Here is a 15,251-nt window from a genome sequence, read left to right as displayed (position 1 = left end):
TCTTTCAGGGATGCCCGACAATAGTTTTCACCAATGTAATTATTTTGAATTATTGAAAAAGAGAGAACGAGACTAAACTCAGGTGGTGCAATTCGTTCTACAATAACTACATTAGCATAGGCTAGGTATTCCCTTCTCCAAGTGAGTGTTGGTTCTACAAAAAGGAATTCCAAGAAAATGACTTTAGATCTAATAGATAATTACTAATACAGCATTCTGCTTCTGCCTTTTGAGTATATGTAGAAACAGTCAACCAAATACCTTGAGTAACTCTAGCAATATCCTTAAAAAATTTAAGAGGTGTGGGGAATTATCTTCAATCTGGTTTCTTCAAGTTCAAGCAATTATCTGTAGTTTGACCGAACAACTCTTGCACCAGTTTTAGCTCCCTCTCTGCAACCACCCAAACCACCGAGTAAAGAAAAGATGAAAACATATGTCAGGGGCATGTAAATCATCCAAAGTAACCCATTTTAAATCTAAGAACAGTTAAAAACAAATCACATTGAGATGGTGACCATGATTCCAAAACTTGCTATATCCTTTTCATTTCATGTTATCACTTTCCAAACTGCTAAATTCGTTTTTTCTACAGGAATGGCATTAAGAATGTTATATCCTCCCTTTATGGGTCTTAGGGAAGCAAGGGGAAGGATTCAGAATTCAGGATCTGAATTCTATGCGCTGCTGTTGCTTTGCAGGGGAGGTGCCATTGCTCAAACTGCCCACTAATTATAATATTCATTTTGAAGCAGGACAAGTATTGTAACTAGTGTCCGAGCACATACAGCACATCAAACAACAAGCTGAGAAGTTGAAGAATTTACCCGCTGCCTCCAGTTGCCTTTGAAGTTCCTGGCCTACAGCATCATTTTCAGCCTGTGCATTCACAGACAAGTTAACAGACCATTCATCAATTCTAAAATACTAGATGTAGAAAGTGTAAATCAGTGAAGTTTCTGTGGAATAAACCTGGAGTTCTGCAATCCTTTTCAGTTGGGCTTCCTCACCTCCCTCAGACAAAGGGAGTGCTGCAACCAATGCATCAAACTGTACAAAGAACAACCAGGAATTAGTTGCACCATCCTGTGCAACTCAGTTATTAAAGTGTACACAGGAGATGGACACAAAACCAACAGCTGGACACTTGAAATCAAAATCTCATGGAGCAAAAAAGCAAACTGCTTTGGATTCACACATTCTTGTTTTCATTACCTAGCCAATTCCCTTGCATCGCCAAAAAAAAACCCTGACATTTGTGCTGATTTCTATACTGATTTCCAAAAAACTTCCAGCCATTTTGACACAAATCATGCTAACATACCAGTTTTTCAGTATGCTACTGAAAAATGAATTTTGTTAACATGACAAAGCAAGGGTCAAACTCTCATTTTAAAGAAAATTGTAGATTATTCAAGAAGCCCCACATTTCTCTAACATATGATGGAATTTTCAACTCTTTAATCCCTACACGCAACAAAGCATCATAAATTTACTTCACTCACAACATTTTTATTAGATTCTTGCATTCACAGACAAGGCAGCTTTAGCGTTAGCACTTGAGTTGTTCACTCCACAAACAAAAGAATCTTCATTAAATTTAGTAAAAGAACGGGGCCTATCACTACAAATCTCCACTAACAAACACTAGAAAGAATTTCAAACGGTCCTAAAATCTAGACTTCACAAAAAGCTTCGAAGTTCATTCTAAACAAACTTCTACTGGTGAATCAAGCAAAATCTAATAATACCGATAAGATCTTAGCCACTTCCCAGTTTTGATTACCGGACTTAATAAAGCACTCAAGACGAGACAAACGTCAACTCCTATCCAGATTCAAAACAAATCCTAGAACAGAAAATCTAAGTTCAAGTATCAAGACTATAATTTAGCATCAAAGGTTGTCCTTACACACACTAAACTACAAGCATGAAAAATTAAAAAGAAAGAAAAGAAAACTCCAAGCATCTTGCACCGTAAAAACCGCCCACTGATTAGTCAAGCTACACCAGCCCAGAAAAGAAAATAAAGATTCACTGCTTAAAACACTGAATTAACCCTAATTAAGCAAAACCCAGATGCTAAAATGACAAGAAAATCATAAAAAGTCAAACTTTGTTTCTGGATTTCTCTATAAAGTTTAAATTCTTGAGCTAGATTGTTTGAAATAATTACCTGTTTAGCAGCTTTGACAAGGGCAGCACTCATCTGTTTTGGTTGCTCAGGGAAACTGGCAGCATCTTCTGTAGGATTTGGAGGAGGTTCTGGGTAGTTTTGAGAGAGTCTGGCTGATGGTGCATCTCTTTGAAGAGTACCAAAAGTGTTGAAAGTAAGCCCTGCTATTTGATTCACTTGCTCCTGTAACTGAGATATTATGTCCATGTTTATTGCAACCTTGTATTTGTAGTAGTAGTAGTACTAGAAATTTTGATATCAAATGAATAGAGTATATAGGTTTTTCCCCCTCTTTCTCGAGAAACAAACGGAACTTTGCAGATTTTGAGGTTTTACAGTAGCCGAAGCTAGAATAGTATTGGCCCTTTTGGGATGATTCAACAAACTAGCCTATTAACTTGATGTGCTTTCGATTTTTTATATTTATATTTTATTTATTATTTATTAATTAAAAAAATTACATATTTATAAATTATTTACCAACTTTTTTATTCAATAAGTATTTATGATCTAATATTATTCTTTAATCAATAAAAAATAAAATAGTTAATATATATATTTGAAATATGTATATGTATATTAAATAATAAATATTATGTGTGTGTTTTATCAATACTAAAATAATATTGTATTAAAAAAATTATATATTCTATATTAAAAAAATAAAAAAAAATATTTGTGAGAAAGCTTCTCATGCAAAGTGCAAAGTGTGAGAAGAAAGTATTGATTACTTTATATATATATATATATATATATTATTGATTACTTTATATATATATATATAGACTTAACAACCTAGAAGAAAAGTTAAAAAAAAAAGTAATAAATTTATAAAGGTTGTAATTTCTTTCTTAGTGCTGTTACATAGCTATTTTAGGGGAATAGATTGCTGGATTGATTTTCTTATTATATAGTAATTGGATTCAACAAGACTCATTGAATTACTCTTTATAATTTTATTTTTCTAAAAAGACAATTACATCTCAATCAATTGTCTTATCACTCCATGCTGTAGAATCAAAATGGTTATTAGTGGGTGGATTATGCTTAATATTATAAATATATTTATATAATATAAATATTGCTGTTACATAGCTATTTTAGGGGAATAGATTGCTGGATTGATTTTCTTATTATATAGTAATTGGATTCAACAAGACTCATTGAATTACTCTTTATAATTTTATTTTTCTAAAAAGATAATTACATCTCAATCAACTGTCTTATCACTCCATGCTAGAATCAAAATGGTTATTAGTGGGGGGGTTATGCTTAATATTATAAATATATTTATATAATATAAATATATATTTTGAGTTAGGCTCAATAGATTTAATAATATTTATATCTTATTTATTATCTATTAAATTTAAAAAATATCTTTTTATTTAGGTCGGTATCTATAGATTCAGAATAAATTATTATCCCTAGCTAAAACCCTAAATGTTCATTGGTTTTTTTAATACATAAATAATTTAATTAATTGGTTTTTACTTCTTAGCCATTTGTTTTTTTTAATCTTTATTCTAATGTGTTTTGATTTTATAAAAAAATAAAAGAAGAAGAAAATTATAAATTATTATATGATAATTAAAACTAATTTATTTTCAAGATCATGGTTATTAAACCCGGTTTGGAGGTTAATCTGATCAGAAGATCAGGTTTCGAATTTTATGAGTCAATCCAGATTAACTCGGATTAACCTAGAAATTCACTCCTTTTTTTTTCTTTTAAAAGTTGTTGACATCAGCTTTAACACTTATAAAATTAATATTCTCACAATTTTATAATTTATCTTTTCTTTCTAGTAAAACATGTTTTCATATTTCCTAGCAAAATGGCTCCAAAAGCTACAGGAAATGCCCCGCATTACAATTTAATATATTTCCGGAAGAAAAATATACAAAAACTATAAACTTTTCCCTATCTCTACTAAATAAAATAACAATCATCGCTCTACTTGACTTTAGATTTTCTTTTCCAAAACCAATTAAAACTTTCTTTTTTGCTTGGTCAAAGCAGCTGCCATAGAGACCTTGTCCAAATTTTTCTGTCAAAATTAGAGAGCCTCTCCTTTTTCTTTCCCAACTGCCTCCATCTCTTGGCCAAACCAGAGCTGCGCGTCTACTGACACAGAACACCAGCCCAACAAATAACATTTTCAGCTTCTTCCATCTTTGCTAATTTGAGACCCAGCTTTCTCTCCTTCAACCAACCTCCAACAGCAGCGTCCTGTACTTTCCTTTCCTCTTTGTTGCTGCTAATAGCAACTCATTGTAGAGAAAATGATGAAGTAAGAAGGAAGGTTGAAGGATAGAAATCATATTTAAAAAAAAAAAAAAGATCATCGAGTCTCGTTTGGGTTATAGGTTGACCTGCTAGACTGGTCCAAGTTTAATGCTCAAGATAATAATAATGTTTGTAATATTTAAATTATTAAAAAAAATATTAATGATATAAACTCCTATATGATTCAAACTTTTTAGAGAAATAAAATGAGAATTTATTTGCATAAAAAAAATAAGAATACATTTAGTTAAAAAGATAAAAGGTGAAGTTTATAGGGATCCAAAAAAATTTCTAGCTGCATTAGTATTTAAATAATAAAGATAAAAATATAAAATAAATTTATGTGGAAAGAAATAGGGCATTTAGAAACTTTCTTTGAGTTTTGGAACATCATTAAGGGCATCTGACTTGAAAAGCAAAACGTCTAGCACATCTAAGACAAAAAAATTAACAACTAAGATAAACTACTTTCAACTGAATGAGTCCAAAAGGCTGCAAATAAATTATTACCAAAGTCTGCATCCATTTCTACTACAAATATAAAATGAGATCCCAAATCAAAAGGTAAACCATCTAGAAGTGAAAATACATGCCCGACCTGTGAACTGGTATTTAAGGATCTACTTGGGACTCTAAACGATGGCAATGTCGACCAGTATTGACTATGCCTATTTATTCCTCGACCATTGACATCATGTGTTCCATCTATCACAGCTTTATCCTGCCTATGCCCTATTGTTTCATAAGAAAATGCCCTACACCACTGAGTTGTTTTGATACCACCAGATAAATCTAAGATTCGGCAGGTGGGATGACATCCTTGATATTACTGTCCACATTATTAGTAACATCAGGAGAATTGCAGAGCTGGGGTTCAGTCATCCTAGGAAGAACAGGTTCATCAGCAGCAGCCTTGGATTCTGGCAGTATAGCTTCTCTCCCAAATAGAGTTGCAGGTATGCTGGTCGCTGCCGAAATGTCTACCCCCGCCTTCATAATATTTGTAGCACCAGAAGGAACATCTGACTGGGGTTCAGTGGTTCTCTGAAGAGAGAATCCTTCAACTGCAAGCTTCTGTGATGGGGGAATAGCTTCTCTCCCGAACAGCAGTGATGGAAAGCTTGCAATTGGTGAGAATAGTGAGTTTGCCTCAGTAGTACTAGCAGCATGACCTATAGGAATAGGACTATGATTAAGATGGGATGTATCATCTCCACTGATCATTTTCGTAGCAAGCTCTGAAGGACCAGCATTTTTTGGAGAAGCCTGTTTTTCCATTAAAGAACAAGGGCCTTTCACTCCATCATGGACCGGTTGATTCAGCTTAAGGTCATCACCAGAAGGCTGCTTTGGAGTTTCACTCACTGGCAAAATATCAGCAGGGGGTGAAGGTAGAGACACCGATTTTAATTGTTCATTAGCCTTTACATTTAAATTAGGTCCTTTTCTTAGTGAGGCTTCGAATTCCTGCAGCAAATCATGCTGTCCGGCAATCTTATTGTGCCCCATCTCTGCCGTAACAGAGACAGATTGATTCTCATGTCCTGAACCCAAAACTTGAGGCGGCATTACATTTCCTCCAAACAAAGGTCCTGTGGTACCCTGCAAGTATTCAGTCCGAGGCAGCATCTGAGAAGCAGATAGGCTCTCCTTTGCAATTGGAGCAGTTGGTTGAAACCCAGATTGGAGCCCTTTGTCCTGAGCAGTCGGTGCGGGCTTTTTTAGCTCAACCAGTTGCTTATCACTGTGCTTTGGTGGAGTAACAAAACTAGGCAACTGAGTTGGAGGATGAAAAACTGGGATGGGAATATCTGCTCTTCTGTACATTTTTGCTTGTGGAGCCACATCATTTTCAGCAGTGATGGGAGTGAATCGGCCAGGTTGAAATACAAGACCCCTCAGAGGAATGTCAGAGTCTTCTACCTTAACTTTAACAAGGTATCCAGCGTCAAATAAACCATCAATAACACCAGTAATCGCCCGACCCACCATGTTAACACCAGAAGCATCAGTTGGTCCTCCAGTCTGTTTGTTCTTCTTCATATTGTCAGATTCAGGCATTACTGGTGTTTTCTCACCTAGCACAGCACTCTCATCCTTGCGTGGACGGCCACGTTTGCGTTTCATAGGAGGATCCACCGGAGAAGAGCTAGTCCCCTGACTCAGAGGGTTCATCTTGTGCAGTTGACAAGTCGATTGATTTTACACAGGTCTTCAAAATTTTCTCCTACAAACAAGATCATAAACTTTGTATCCATTCTTTTCCTCAATAAACCATCAGTTAAAGAGTAAAAATAACAAGAAGACTATTAGAAACAGAAACTGATCGATGATACACTATTCCTGGTATAGTTCTGTTGGGTTAACATCATAACAATAACCTGGAACGATTAAGTTCTACCAATCCACCAGAGCATTTGAACATTCTCTGGTCTGCATGGTACAAGACAATACATATCAGAAGCCTACAAGTGCATATATTGCATTAAGCCTTCTCCTTGGACTAGGCTTCAGCTTATGGATCTTAAGCCACTTTCTTCTCTTGTGTTTGAAAAGATTCTGTCTTTTTTCTTTAATGGAAGCCATGCTGAACAGAATCCAGTCAAGTCCATGTTTTTGCTATATAAATTACTCTTTGAAAGACACAAAAGGCATAGAAGCAAAGTAGAAGCAAAAATCTCTTCTAGATGTAATATTACTTGAGTCCATGAAAATGAAAAAAGAAAACTTTGACATTTTCATTCTCCATAACTAATCTTGCCAACTTCACACTAAGATCTATACCTGGCAGGATTAGGGTTCAAATCCACGTAAACACACACATGCATTCACATTTATGTCCTTCCATAAACATAAGATTTTACCATTGAAAAATTCACACGTAACAAGTTCTAAACTAAAAAAACACACTTGAGGTTTTGTTATGACCTTAACAAGAATTGATAAAACTTCCTCATTTTGTCATTGCTATTTTGATATCCATTTTCAAATCAGTAAAGGTTTTTATCATCTAAGCTTATATCTCATGATCTACAAACCTAGACATGGATGTGTTCTTATCACAAAAAAAAAAAACATTAAATAAATCAAAATCAGGAACAATAATTTATTAAATACTTCCTAAATAGCTTGTGAAGGCAGAAAGCATATTCATAAAAAGTGGCCAGAATCCAACAATAGTAATCAAATACATGCATAGCACATCATCTGGGGCCCACCTTCAACGACAGGATGTCCCATTTTAGCTCTAATTCACTTAAATATATCGCTGAAAGCGCCCATACAGCCAACAAGAAACAAACTTGATGGCATTAAAACATAATCACAACAAAATAAGGCAAACCCTTGTCATAGATTTTCTCTTATACAAATTTTTTTCCAAAATCTAACCCACACTTTGATTTGCATTAACCATCATAATCAAATCAAGAAAAAAAATCACAGCTCAACCATCACGATAATATTCCCTGATAAAATGCAAAAAGTTCTCTTTCAAAATCTCAGATAAAAACACTTAAAAAAAAATTCTAACGGCTCATTAACATTATTGATCACTCTCTTGCACTAACAATGACAGAAAATCAAGAACCAAAACATAATGCAAACGATAGAGAAACTTACGTATCAACACTAGAGAACGAAAGGGTGTCTGAAAGACCAATCAAGCAAGCTAGAAGAATCTGTTAATGGGGTGTTCCAATTTTCTCGTTTGGTTTCTGAGAAAATATACATAACCACAGGGCAAATAGTGCTGGAGGTCAAGTGTGGAGTTTGTGCTGTATTGTTAGTTTTGGATTCTTTAGTGGGCTTTTAAATATGTTGCCTCATATTAGACCGATTGTAGATGTTGTGGATATTGGCCCATTTAGATAAAAACCTTGAAAAAATAAATAATAAAAAAATCAAATATATTTTTCTCTGAAAAATCATTAAACCTAACTCAGTTTAAAGAGTCACGAATTAGATGAAACGAGTGAATGAATTTAAAAATATATTTTTAAAAAATAGTTAAATAATGTTGTTCTATATAAAAATTAAAAAATCAAGTTAAGTTTTATTCAAATTATTTTTTATTTAATTTAATTTAATTTAAAATTTAACTTAAAATCTTGAAAATAAATTTAAGAAAAAAATAATAATCAACAATAAAAAAAAATATATTGACTCAACTTTCTACAATTTAAAATTAAATTATATAAAAGTTATTGAGAAAAAAATAATAATCAATAATAAAAAAAATATATTGACTCAACTTTTTACAATTTAAAATTAAATTATATAAAAGTTATTTTAATATAATTTAATTAACTTAATCAATTTAAAAATAATTTAATCAACTGATAAAAAAAATCTAATCAACGGATAAAAAAAATTTGAGGATGAGGTTTTGAAAAAAATAATGAAAATTAATTTAATCAGCTTAAAAACAATTTAATTAACTGATAAAAAAAATCTAATCAACTGATAAAAAAAATTCGAGGATGAGGTTTTGAAAAAAATAATGAAATTAAAATAAAAAAAAATTAATTCAAAAAAAAAAAAAAAAATTAAATAAAAAAAAAAAAAGGAAATAAAAAAAAAAAAAGGAAATAAAAAAAAAAAAAGGAAATAAAAAAAAAAAAAGGAAATAAAAAAAAAAAAAAAAACGAATTCAAAAAAAAAAAAAAAAATTAAATAAAAAAAAAAAAAAAAAATTCGAGGATGAGGTTTTGAAAAAAATAATGAAATTAAAATTAAAAAAAAATGAATTCAAAAAAAAAAAAAAAAGCTTAATTGAATTAACCAAGTTTTTGTCATGTTAATTAAATTTAATCTATAAAGTGACATGAGTTTGATAGGCTGAACACCCACCTTGAATTAAAATAACTTGATATAAAACAGGATTTAAATCAACAAATCATTTTATAAATCCATAAAATTAGACCGGATTAATAACTGAGATGTATTACTCAAAATCTACCCATAAAAGTTATAACAAAATTGTCACAAACAGAACAGCCTTGGCCTTTGGCCAGTTCAAAGGGTACGTGTGTGAGACACGAGTCAATCCTCAAAACTTATGGCTGACAGAACAAAGGAATCTACCACAAACTTCTTCTCTTTCCAAGTACTTACCTTTCTTTGCTCTCCTCCTCTTGTCTGAACCACAAACCATAACCATGGCTTCCTTGCTATCAAACACCATCCCTCACTTTTCTCCAAAACCCATTAAAGATTCATCAAAATTGAACAAACCCTTTTTCTTTCAGATAAAACCCATCTTTTTTAAGCCTTCAAAACTGAATCTTTTCAAGATCCGTGCTGATGTTGGGTTTGAATCTAAGACAGTCAAGAGCGTTCCAGGTAACTCAGCAGCAACCGGTACTTCTTCTACTAGCTCTGATGATAAGATTAGAGAGATTTTAAGGAATCGTGATTACAACGAGAAGTTTGGATTCAATATGGATATTGATTCCTTTGCAATTCCTAAAGGTCTTTCGAAAGAAACAATAAGGCTAATTTCTTCACTTAAAGAAGAACCTGATTGGATGCTTGATTTTAGGTTGAATGCTTTTGAGAGATTCTTGAAATTGAAAGAACCTAAATGGTCTGATAATGAATACCCTATTATTGATTTTCAAGATATTTGTTATTATTCTGCTCCTAAGAAGAAACCTACTGTGAATAGTTTAGAGGAAGCTGACCCGGAACTTATTAAATATTTTGATAGATTGGGGATTCCTTTAACTGAAAGGAATAGATTGGCGAATGTTGCTGTTGATGCTGTTCTTGATAGTGTTTCTATAGCTACTACTCATAGGAAGACTCTAGAGAAGGCTGGTGTTATATTTTGTTCGATTTCAGAGGCAATACAGAAGTATCCTGATTTGGTTAGGAAGTATTTGGGTAGAGTTGTGCCTAGTGAGGATAATTATTATGCTGCTTTGAATTCTGCTGTGTTTAGTGATGGATCATTCTGCTATGTACCGAAAGATACCAAGTGTCCCATGCAGATATCGACTTATTTTAGGATTAACGCGATGGAGACTGGACAGTTTGAGAGAACTTTGATTGTTGCTGATGATAGGAGTTTTGTGGAGTATTTGGAGGGCTGTACTGCACCTTCTTATGATAGGAATCAGCTTCATGCTGCTGTTGTTGAGCTGTATTGTGCTGAGGGTGCGGAGATTAAATACTCCACGGTGCAGAATTGGTATGCTGGTGATGAGCAAGGAAAAGGGGGGATTTATAATTTTGTTACAAAGAGAGGACTTTGTGCTGGGGATAGGTCTAAGATATCTTGGACTCAAGTGGAGACAGGGTCTGCCATTACCTGGAAGTACCCTAGTGTTGTTTTGGAGGGGGATGATACCGTGGGAGAGTTCTATTCTGTTGCGTTGACAAATAATTATCAGCAGGCAGATACAGGAACGAAGATGATCCATAAGGGTAAAAATACTAGAAGTCGAATTATTTCAAAGGGTATTTCAGTTGGACATTCTAGAAACTGTTATAGAGGGCTGGTTCAGGTTCAATCCAAGGCAGACAATGCTCGGAACTCCTCACAATGTGACTCAATGCTTATTGGTGACACTGCAGCTGCCAATACCTATCCTTATATCCAGGTAACTTTCTTTAATCTGCTAAGTGTTTTTTTTTCCAGGCATGTTAAAACTTTTTTGTTGACTATTCATGTATGAGCTGGCTTTTTTGTTTTGCCCTCTCCCTGAATATTTCTCAAGGTTTATGTTCTAAATGGCATTAAATATCAGTTGATGCAAAGACAGCCATATTGTGATGGCTATGGCTGAGCGTTACTTTCTGTTGGTATGGCATAGCTGAATCCTGTTGTCTGATTCTGTTATTGAAATAAGCTGCTCATACATCAAGGGTTAGTCCTTGTTGATAACAAGAAACATAGTACAAATACCAACTTGGTGGTTAAAAAGCAAGAGATTCATGATGTCTTGACTAATATGCATTGCCTTTTGTAAGTTGAATCCTGTCTTCTGATTATTCCTGTCATAAGCTGCTCATATGGAAAGGGTAGCTCCTTGTTGATGATATGAAATGTAGTGCAAATTACAACATGATATCATTTGCAGGTTCAAGTTACCCCACAACTAAGGTGAGCTTGTGGGGTGCATAGGACAAAATTAAGGGAAACATCATGGATGGTAAATTAGTCACTGAGATTTCTGTTAGCATAGCAGTTAACCAGTTCAGTTGGTCTGGATTGGCAGTAAGATACCCCCAGTGAACATTATTAGGAGCATGCTCCAATTTCTCATCTTCTTTTGCCGCTATGCATTCATATTCTCACCGTCTCTGGATTCTCTTACTCCTTTTCTTGTGCCATCCTTTGTGGTGCATGCTAACTGTGATTCTTTGTGGATAATTATCATACTTGGTTCAGAAAATTGGAGTTGCATTAATTGGATGCATGGCAAATGGATGAACTGTCCCCAAACATGAAACATCCATAAAACCAAGAAAGCTGTTTTCTATGGATAATTATAGCACACGGTGGAAATCTCTTCTTCTTTTTTTTTTTAAATAAGTTTCAAAAAGTTTGATGGGAAATTAGATCATATATGGTATATCAGTTTCTATTGGATATTGACTATTCTATTGGAGTCTTCCAAACAACAATGTAGTGTATGTTCATTGTTTTGCTAAGAGATCATGTATTTCTTTTGTTGCTCTTAACCATCATCTTTTGTAACAGAGCTGAGGTTGTGTAAATATACTTTTCTAATACAAACCAGCACTATTAACTTGGTGTCTAGATATTTATTTACTCCGTAAGTTTTTCATGAATTTGCATGCAGTGATGCCATCACATGTTTCTCTTTGATTCAGGTAGAATATGTTTGTAACTATTGCATTATGGGGATTTTTCCCTTCCTATTTGAAAAAGATCATTTAATTCTCTTCTATCCTGCTGACAACCCAGATAAGCCTTAAGCACAGTGGGATGGGCTACTTGAAAAATCTGCCATTGGGGCTGAGTTCACCATAGACTGAAGGGGATGATCCTGGGGCTGGTCTCATATCCATGGTGGAGCAGCCAGCTTCATGACTTTATCATTAGAGAAAGGGGCAGCCTAGTGCTTTGTTAATATACTGTTGTTGCTCCTGTCATTTTATATAATACATCTCAAAGCCATGGCAACTGAGATGGAAGCCTGCTGCCCTTTTTGTTAATAGTCCATCCACAAGGCTGTGAAAGTGGAAACATTCCTTTGGGAAATGGAGCAGGACAGCCCATTTGTTCCCAAATATTCGACATGTAAATGTTGGAGGTTTCCATTCTCCTGCATGTGTGGAGCTCCTAAAATCTGTTACCTTAGCTTTGATTCTTAATAATAATAAAAAAGAATAAGAGCTCTCTTGATTTTAGATTGGCTTCACTTGCTTGAGACAGTTACAGTTATATTTTAACAGGAATCAGCATACTTTCAAACATGTTATATGCTTTTTTTTCTTGAACAGTACTGTTACATCTTCCACGTAGTTTCCTCCCCTCGACATGCTATTTCTAGAAATTGTTACTTTTCATGCCATTCTATATTGCTACTTAAAAATAGCCTGATCTCTATTGTTTAACAGGTAAAAAATCCCACTGCACGTGTTGAACATGAAGCCAGCACCTCCAAGATTGGTGAAGATCAGCTGTTTTACTTTCAGCAAAGGGGAATTGACTATGAAAAAGCAATGGCAGCCATGATTTCTGGGTTTTGCCGAGACGTCTTCAATGAACTTCCTGATGAATTTGGTTCTGAGGTGAACCAGCTGATGAGCTTAAAGCTGGAGGGATCAGTGGGTTAAGCAAAAACTACGGTCTGGCTTAGTAACGATATTCTCATCTTTGTGTCAGCAAGTTTGCTACTGTAGAACTCTGTAAGGGTTCACTTTGTAAATCCACCACAGAAAAAAGTTGAGTTGCAGTTCCAGAATAACTCATAAGTTATGAATGATGTAATCATACTCTACACCTATTGTACCATAGACTGTAAAAAAAGGATGCAAGGATGGGTGCTTTCTTGTTTTTGGTTCTTCAAGAGGCCATCTGTGTTTGCACTGGCTTGCCTCTCATGGCATGAAACTTGAACAGTGTTAATGTATAAGCATTTTTTTGTCAAAGAATCATGTTTGCTTACCTGACTGATTCATATCCGTGCTTTAGCCGAACCATGCTGGAGCTTGTAGCTGGACCAGAAGTAAGCCTCTCCACATTTGGTTGAGATGGGAGAAACATAGGTTTCTGGCTCAGTTTTTCTTTCTTCTTCCTATCCTGTTGGTTTGGCCAGTTACAAACTTACAAGTGGATAGTAAAAGACGAAGCTCTTCTGGGCAGTGATATATATTTTGTACGGCCAGGTCGAGGGTTTTATTTCTTGTAGCCTGACATCACCTGATTACAGTTACTCAATACAAACTCGTAACTCGAAGTCTAATTTAAATTTAAGAGTTTTAGTTGAACTAGATAAGATATTAATTTGGTTGAATTTATTTGTTTTAAATAGTTTTTTTATGATTTGGTTAACTTGATTAAACCTAATTGATAGTTGATTGAGTTGATTTGTTGACTCCATCTCATGAGCCATCAACCTAAGCTCTTTTCAAGCTAGTTGGAGTCGGATTTAACGTGAACAAAACCACCCCTCACGCTCACGTTTTTAAGCCTGAATGATTCGTTCATGCTTGGAACTCTTTCTTCCTATCCCAAAGGCTATATCTGCAAGGAAAGAAAAGCCTTCTCAAGTGAACAAAGGTTGCGTCTGGAGTTAGCCAAATAGGGATATGCAAATTGGTGAGGTCATGAGTCTCTTGGAACTAAATTTGTGCCGGGAAATCACACTCAAGACTGCACTTTGCAGGCATCAACTACCATGTATACTCTATAAGATATTTTTAGGCATTGTCCCTTTAACATCAGGAACAAATACTTTACTATTGCAATTATCTTTTTTAAAATTACGCTCTTTTGGCACTCCTTAAAGGACATGATATTATTTCGTAATAGTTTAACTTTTTTTTTATTGAAACCCTACTAGCATTCATACAAACTGACAAAGAAAATAAAACAAAAAACCCAGATCAAATTCACTAACAAGGAATCATGCCAAGTGTATTTATTATCTCTCGGAATCTTTTTGTTAGTGCAGCTAACTCGTGATAAATATTATTTTTAGAGCCTGTTTAAATATTATTTTTAGAGCTTGTTTGAGAATATAATTATAATTAATTTTAAAATATTTTTTAGGTTAAAATGTATTAAAATAATTTTTTTTATTTTAAAATATTATTTTTGAGATTATCATATTAAAATGATTTAAAATATATTAAAAAATTATTTTTAATTTTTTTTTTAAATACTGGTTCACCCCTGTTTCAAACTCTCTTTTAATATGCCAACCACTTATTTGGTAATAATAACAAATGAAACCTTAATACAAGATATACAAATCCGTAAAAAAATATGTTTTTATTTTTATTTTCATATCAGTTTATGCATTAATGATAACTTTTTTCCCGTATTGTGTATCTTCTTCTTAACTATTAGATATAATATTTTCGATGCAAAATGTAAGGTGACATTTATGAATAAAACTATAGCGATGAAGAGGCCGCAGCTGCAGCTAACGTGCAACGTGACCTAACATAAAAAATGGTTACAGGCAAGAAATTCAAAGGCCAATGTTTTGGGCATGGGATTGTCCCCCCCAGTCACTCAATCAAGGTTGACACAAAATAAAAATAAAAATAATATATATATATATATATATATATATATATATAT

General features: G+C 33.8%; 3 protein-coding genes across 7 annotated transcripts; 1 reads left to right on the top strand and 2 right to left on the bottom strand.

Annotated features, from left to right (window-relative positions):
- Positions 1–30: 30 nt before the first annotated feature.
- Positions 31–2,570, bottom strand: MED21 (mediator 21). 2 transcript variants are annotated; one of them, XR_844075.1, is made up of 5 exons: positions 2,177–2,570; positions 973–1,050; positions 828–879; positions 262–393; positions 31–154 (listed from the first exon to the last, which is right to left on the bottom strand). XR_844075.1 is itself a non-coding variant. In XM_011039367.1 (4 exons), exons 1-4 carry the CDS (start codon positions 2,381–2,383, stop codon positions 317–319), a joined length of 414 nt encoding a protein of 137 aa, XP_011037669.1. In that variant the 5' UTR covers positions 2,384–2,570; the 3' UTR covers positions 74–316. The 2 variants fall into 2 exon arrangements, 1 of the variants encoding a protein (XP_011037669.1); XM_011039367.1 differs by having other exon boundaries at positions 74–393.
- Positions 2,571–4,920: 2,350 nt separating this feature from the next.
- Positions 4,921–8,249, bottom strand: LOC105134814 (DNA binding protein). Of its 3 annotated transcripts, none has more exons than XM_011039366.1 (2): positions 8,083–8,249; positions 4,921–6,689 (listed from the first exon to the last, which is right to left on the bottom strand). In XM_011039366.1, exon 2 carries the CDS (start codon positions 6,638–6,640, stop codon positions 5,258–5,260), a length of 1,383 nt encoding a protein of 460 aa, XP_011037668.1. In that variant the 5' UTR covers positions 6,641–6,689; positions 8,083–8,249; the 3' UTR covers positions 4,921–5,257. The 3 variants fall into 3 exon arrangements, with proteins under 3 accessions (XP_011037668.1, XP_011037667.1, XP_011037666.1); XM_011039365.1 differs by having other exon boundaries at positions 4,921–7,932; positions 8,087–8,249; XM_011039364.1 differs by having other exon boundaries at positions 4,921–6,692; positions 8,087–8,249.
- Positions 8,250–9,509: 1,260 nt separating this feature from the next.
- Positions 9,510–13,607, top strand: ABCI8 (ATP binding cassette protein 1). Of its 2 annotated transcripts, none has more exons than XM_011039363.1 (2): positions 9,510–11,070; positions 12,402–12,847. In XM_011039363.1, the coding sequence occupies exons 1-2, from the start codon at positions 9,625–9,627 to the stop codon at positions 12,465–12,467; spliced, it is 1,512 nt and encodes a 503-aa protein (XP_011037665.1). In that variant the 5' UTR covers positions 9,510–9,624; the 3' UTR covers positions 12,468–12,847. The 2 variants fall into 2 exon arrangements, with proteins under 2 accessions (XP_011037665.1, XP_011037664.1); XM_011039362.1 differs by lacking the exon at positions 12,402–12,847 and adding an exon at positions 13,058–13,607 and having other exon boundaries at positions 9,512–11,070.
- Positions 13,608–15,251: the final 1,644 nt, after the last annotated feature.

The sequence above is a fragment of the Populus euphratica genome, unplaced genomic scaffold (genome assembly GCF_000495115.2).
Source record: "Populus euphratica unplaced genomic scaffold, PopEup_1.0 scaffold120.1, whole genome shotgun sequence".
Classification (NCBI taxonomy): domain Eukaryota; kingdom Viridiplantae; phylum Streptophyta; class Magnoliopsida; order Malpighiales; family Salicaceae; genus Populus; species Populus euphratica.
This window is presented reverse-complemented; position numbering and strand designations above follow the sequence as displayed.

Bases quoted from the DNA above. Each gene is read 5' to 3' on its own strand.
- MED21 (XM_011039367.1), bottom strand. From the start codon at position 2,383: ATGGACATAATATCTCAGTTACAGGAGCAAGTGAATCAAATAGCAGGG. The intron at 1,051-2,176 runs GTAATTATTTCA...TTCTTTGTACAG, and splicing joins TTGTCAAAGCTGCTAAACAG to TTTGATGCATTGGTTGCAGC. The intron at 880-972 runs GTTTATTCCACA...GTGAATGCACAG, and splicing joins AAAGGATTGCAGAACTCCAG to GCTGAAAATGATGCTGTAGG.
- LOC105134814 (XM_011039366.1), bottom strand. From the start codon at position 6,640: ATGAACCCTCTGAGTCAGGGGACTAGCTCTTCTCCGGTGGATCCTCCT.
- ABCI8 (XM_011039362.1), top strand. From the start codon at position 9,625: ATGGCTTCCTTGCTATCAAACACCATCCCTCACTTTTCTCCAAAACCC. The intron at 11,071-13,057 runs GTAACTTTCTTT...ATTGTTTAACAG, and splicing joins ATACCTATCCTTATATCCAG to GTAAAAAATCCCACTGCACG.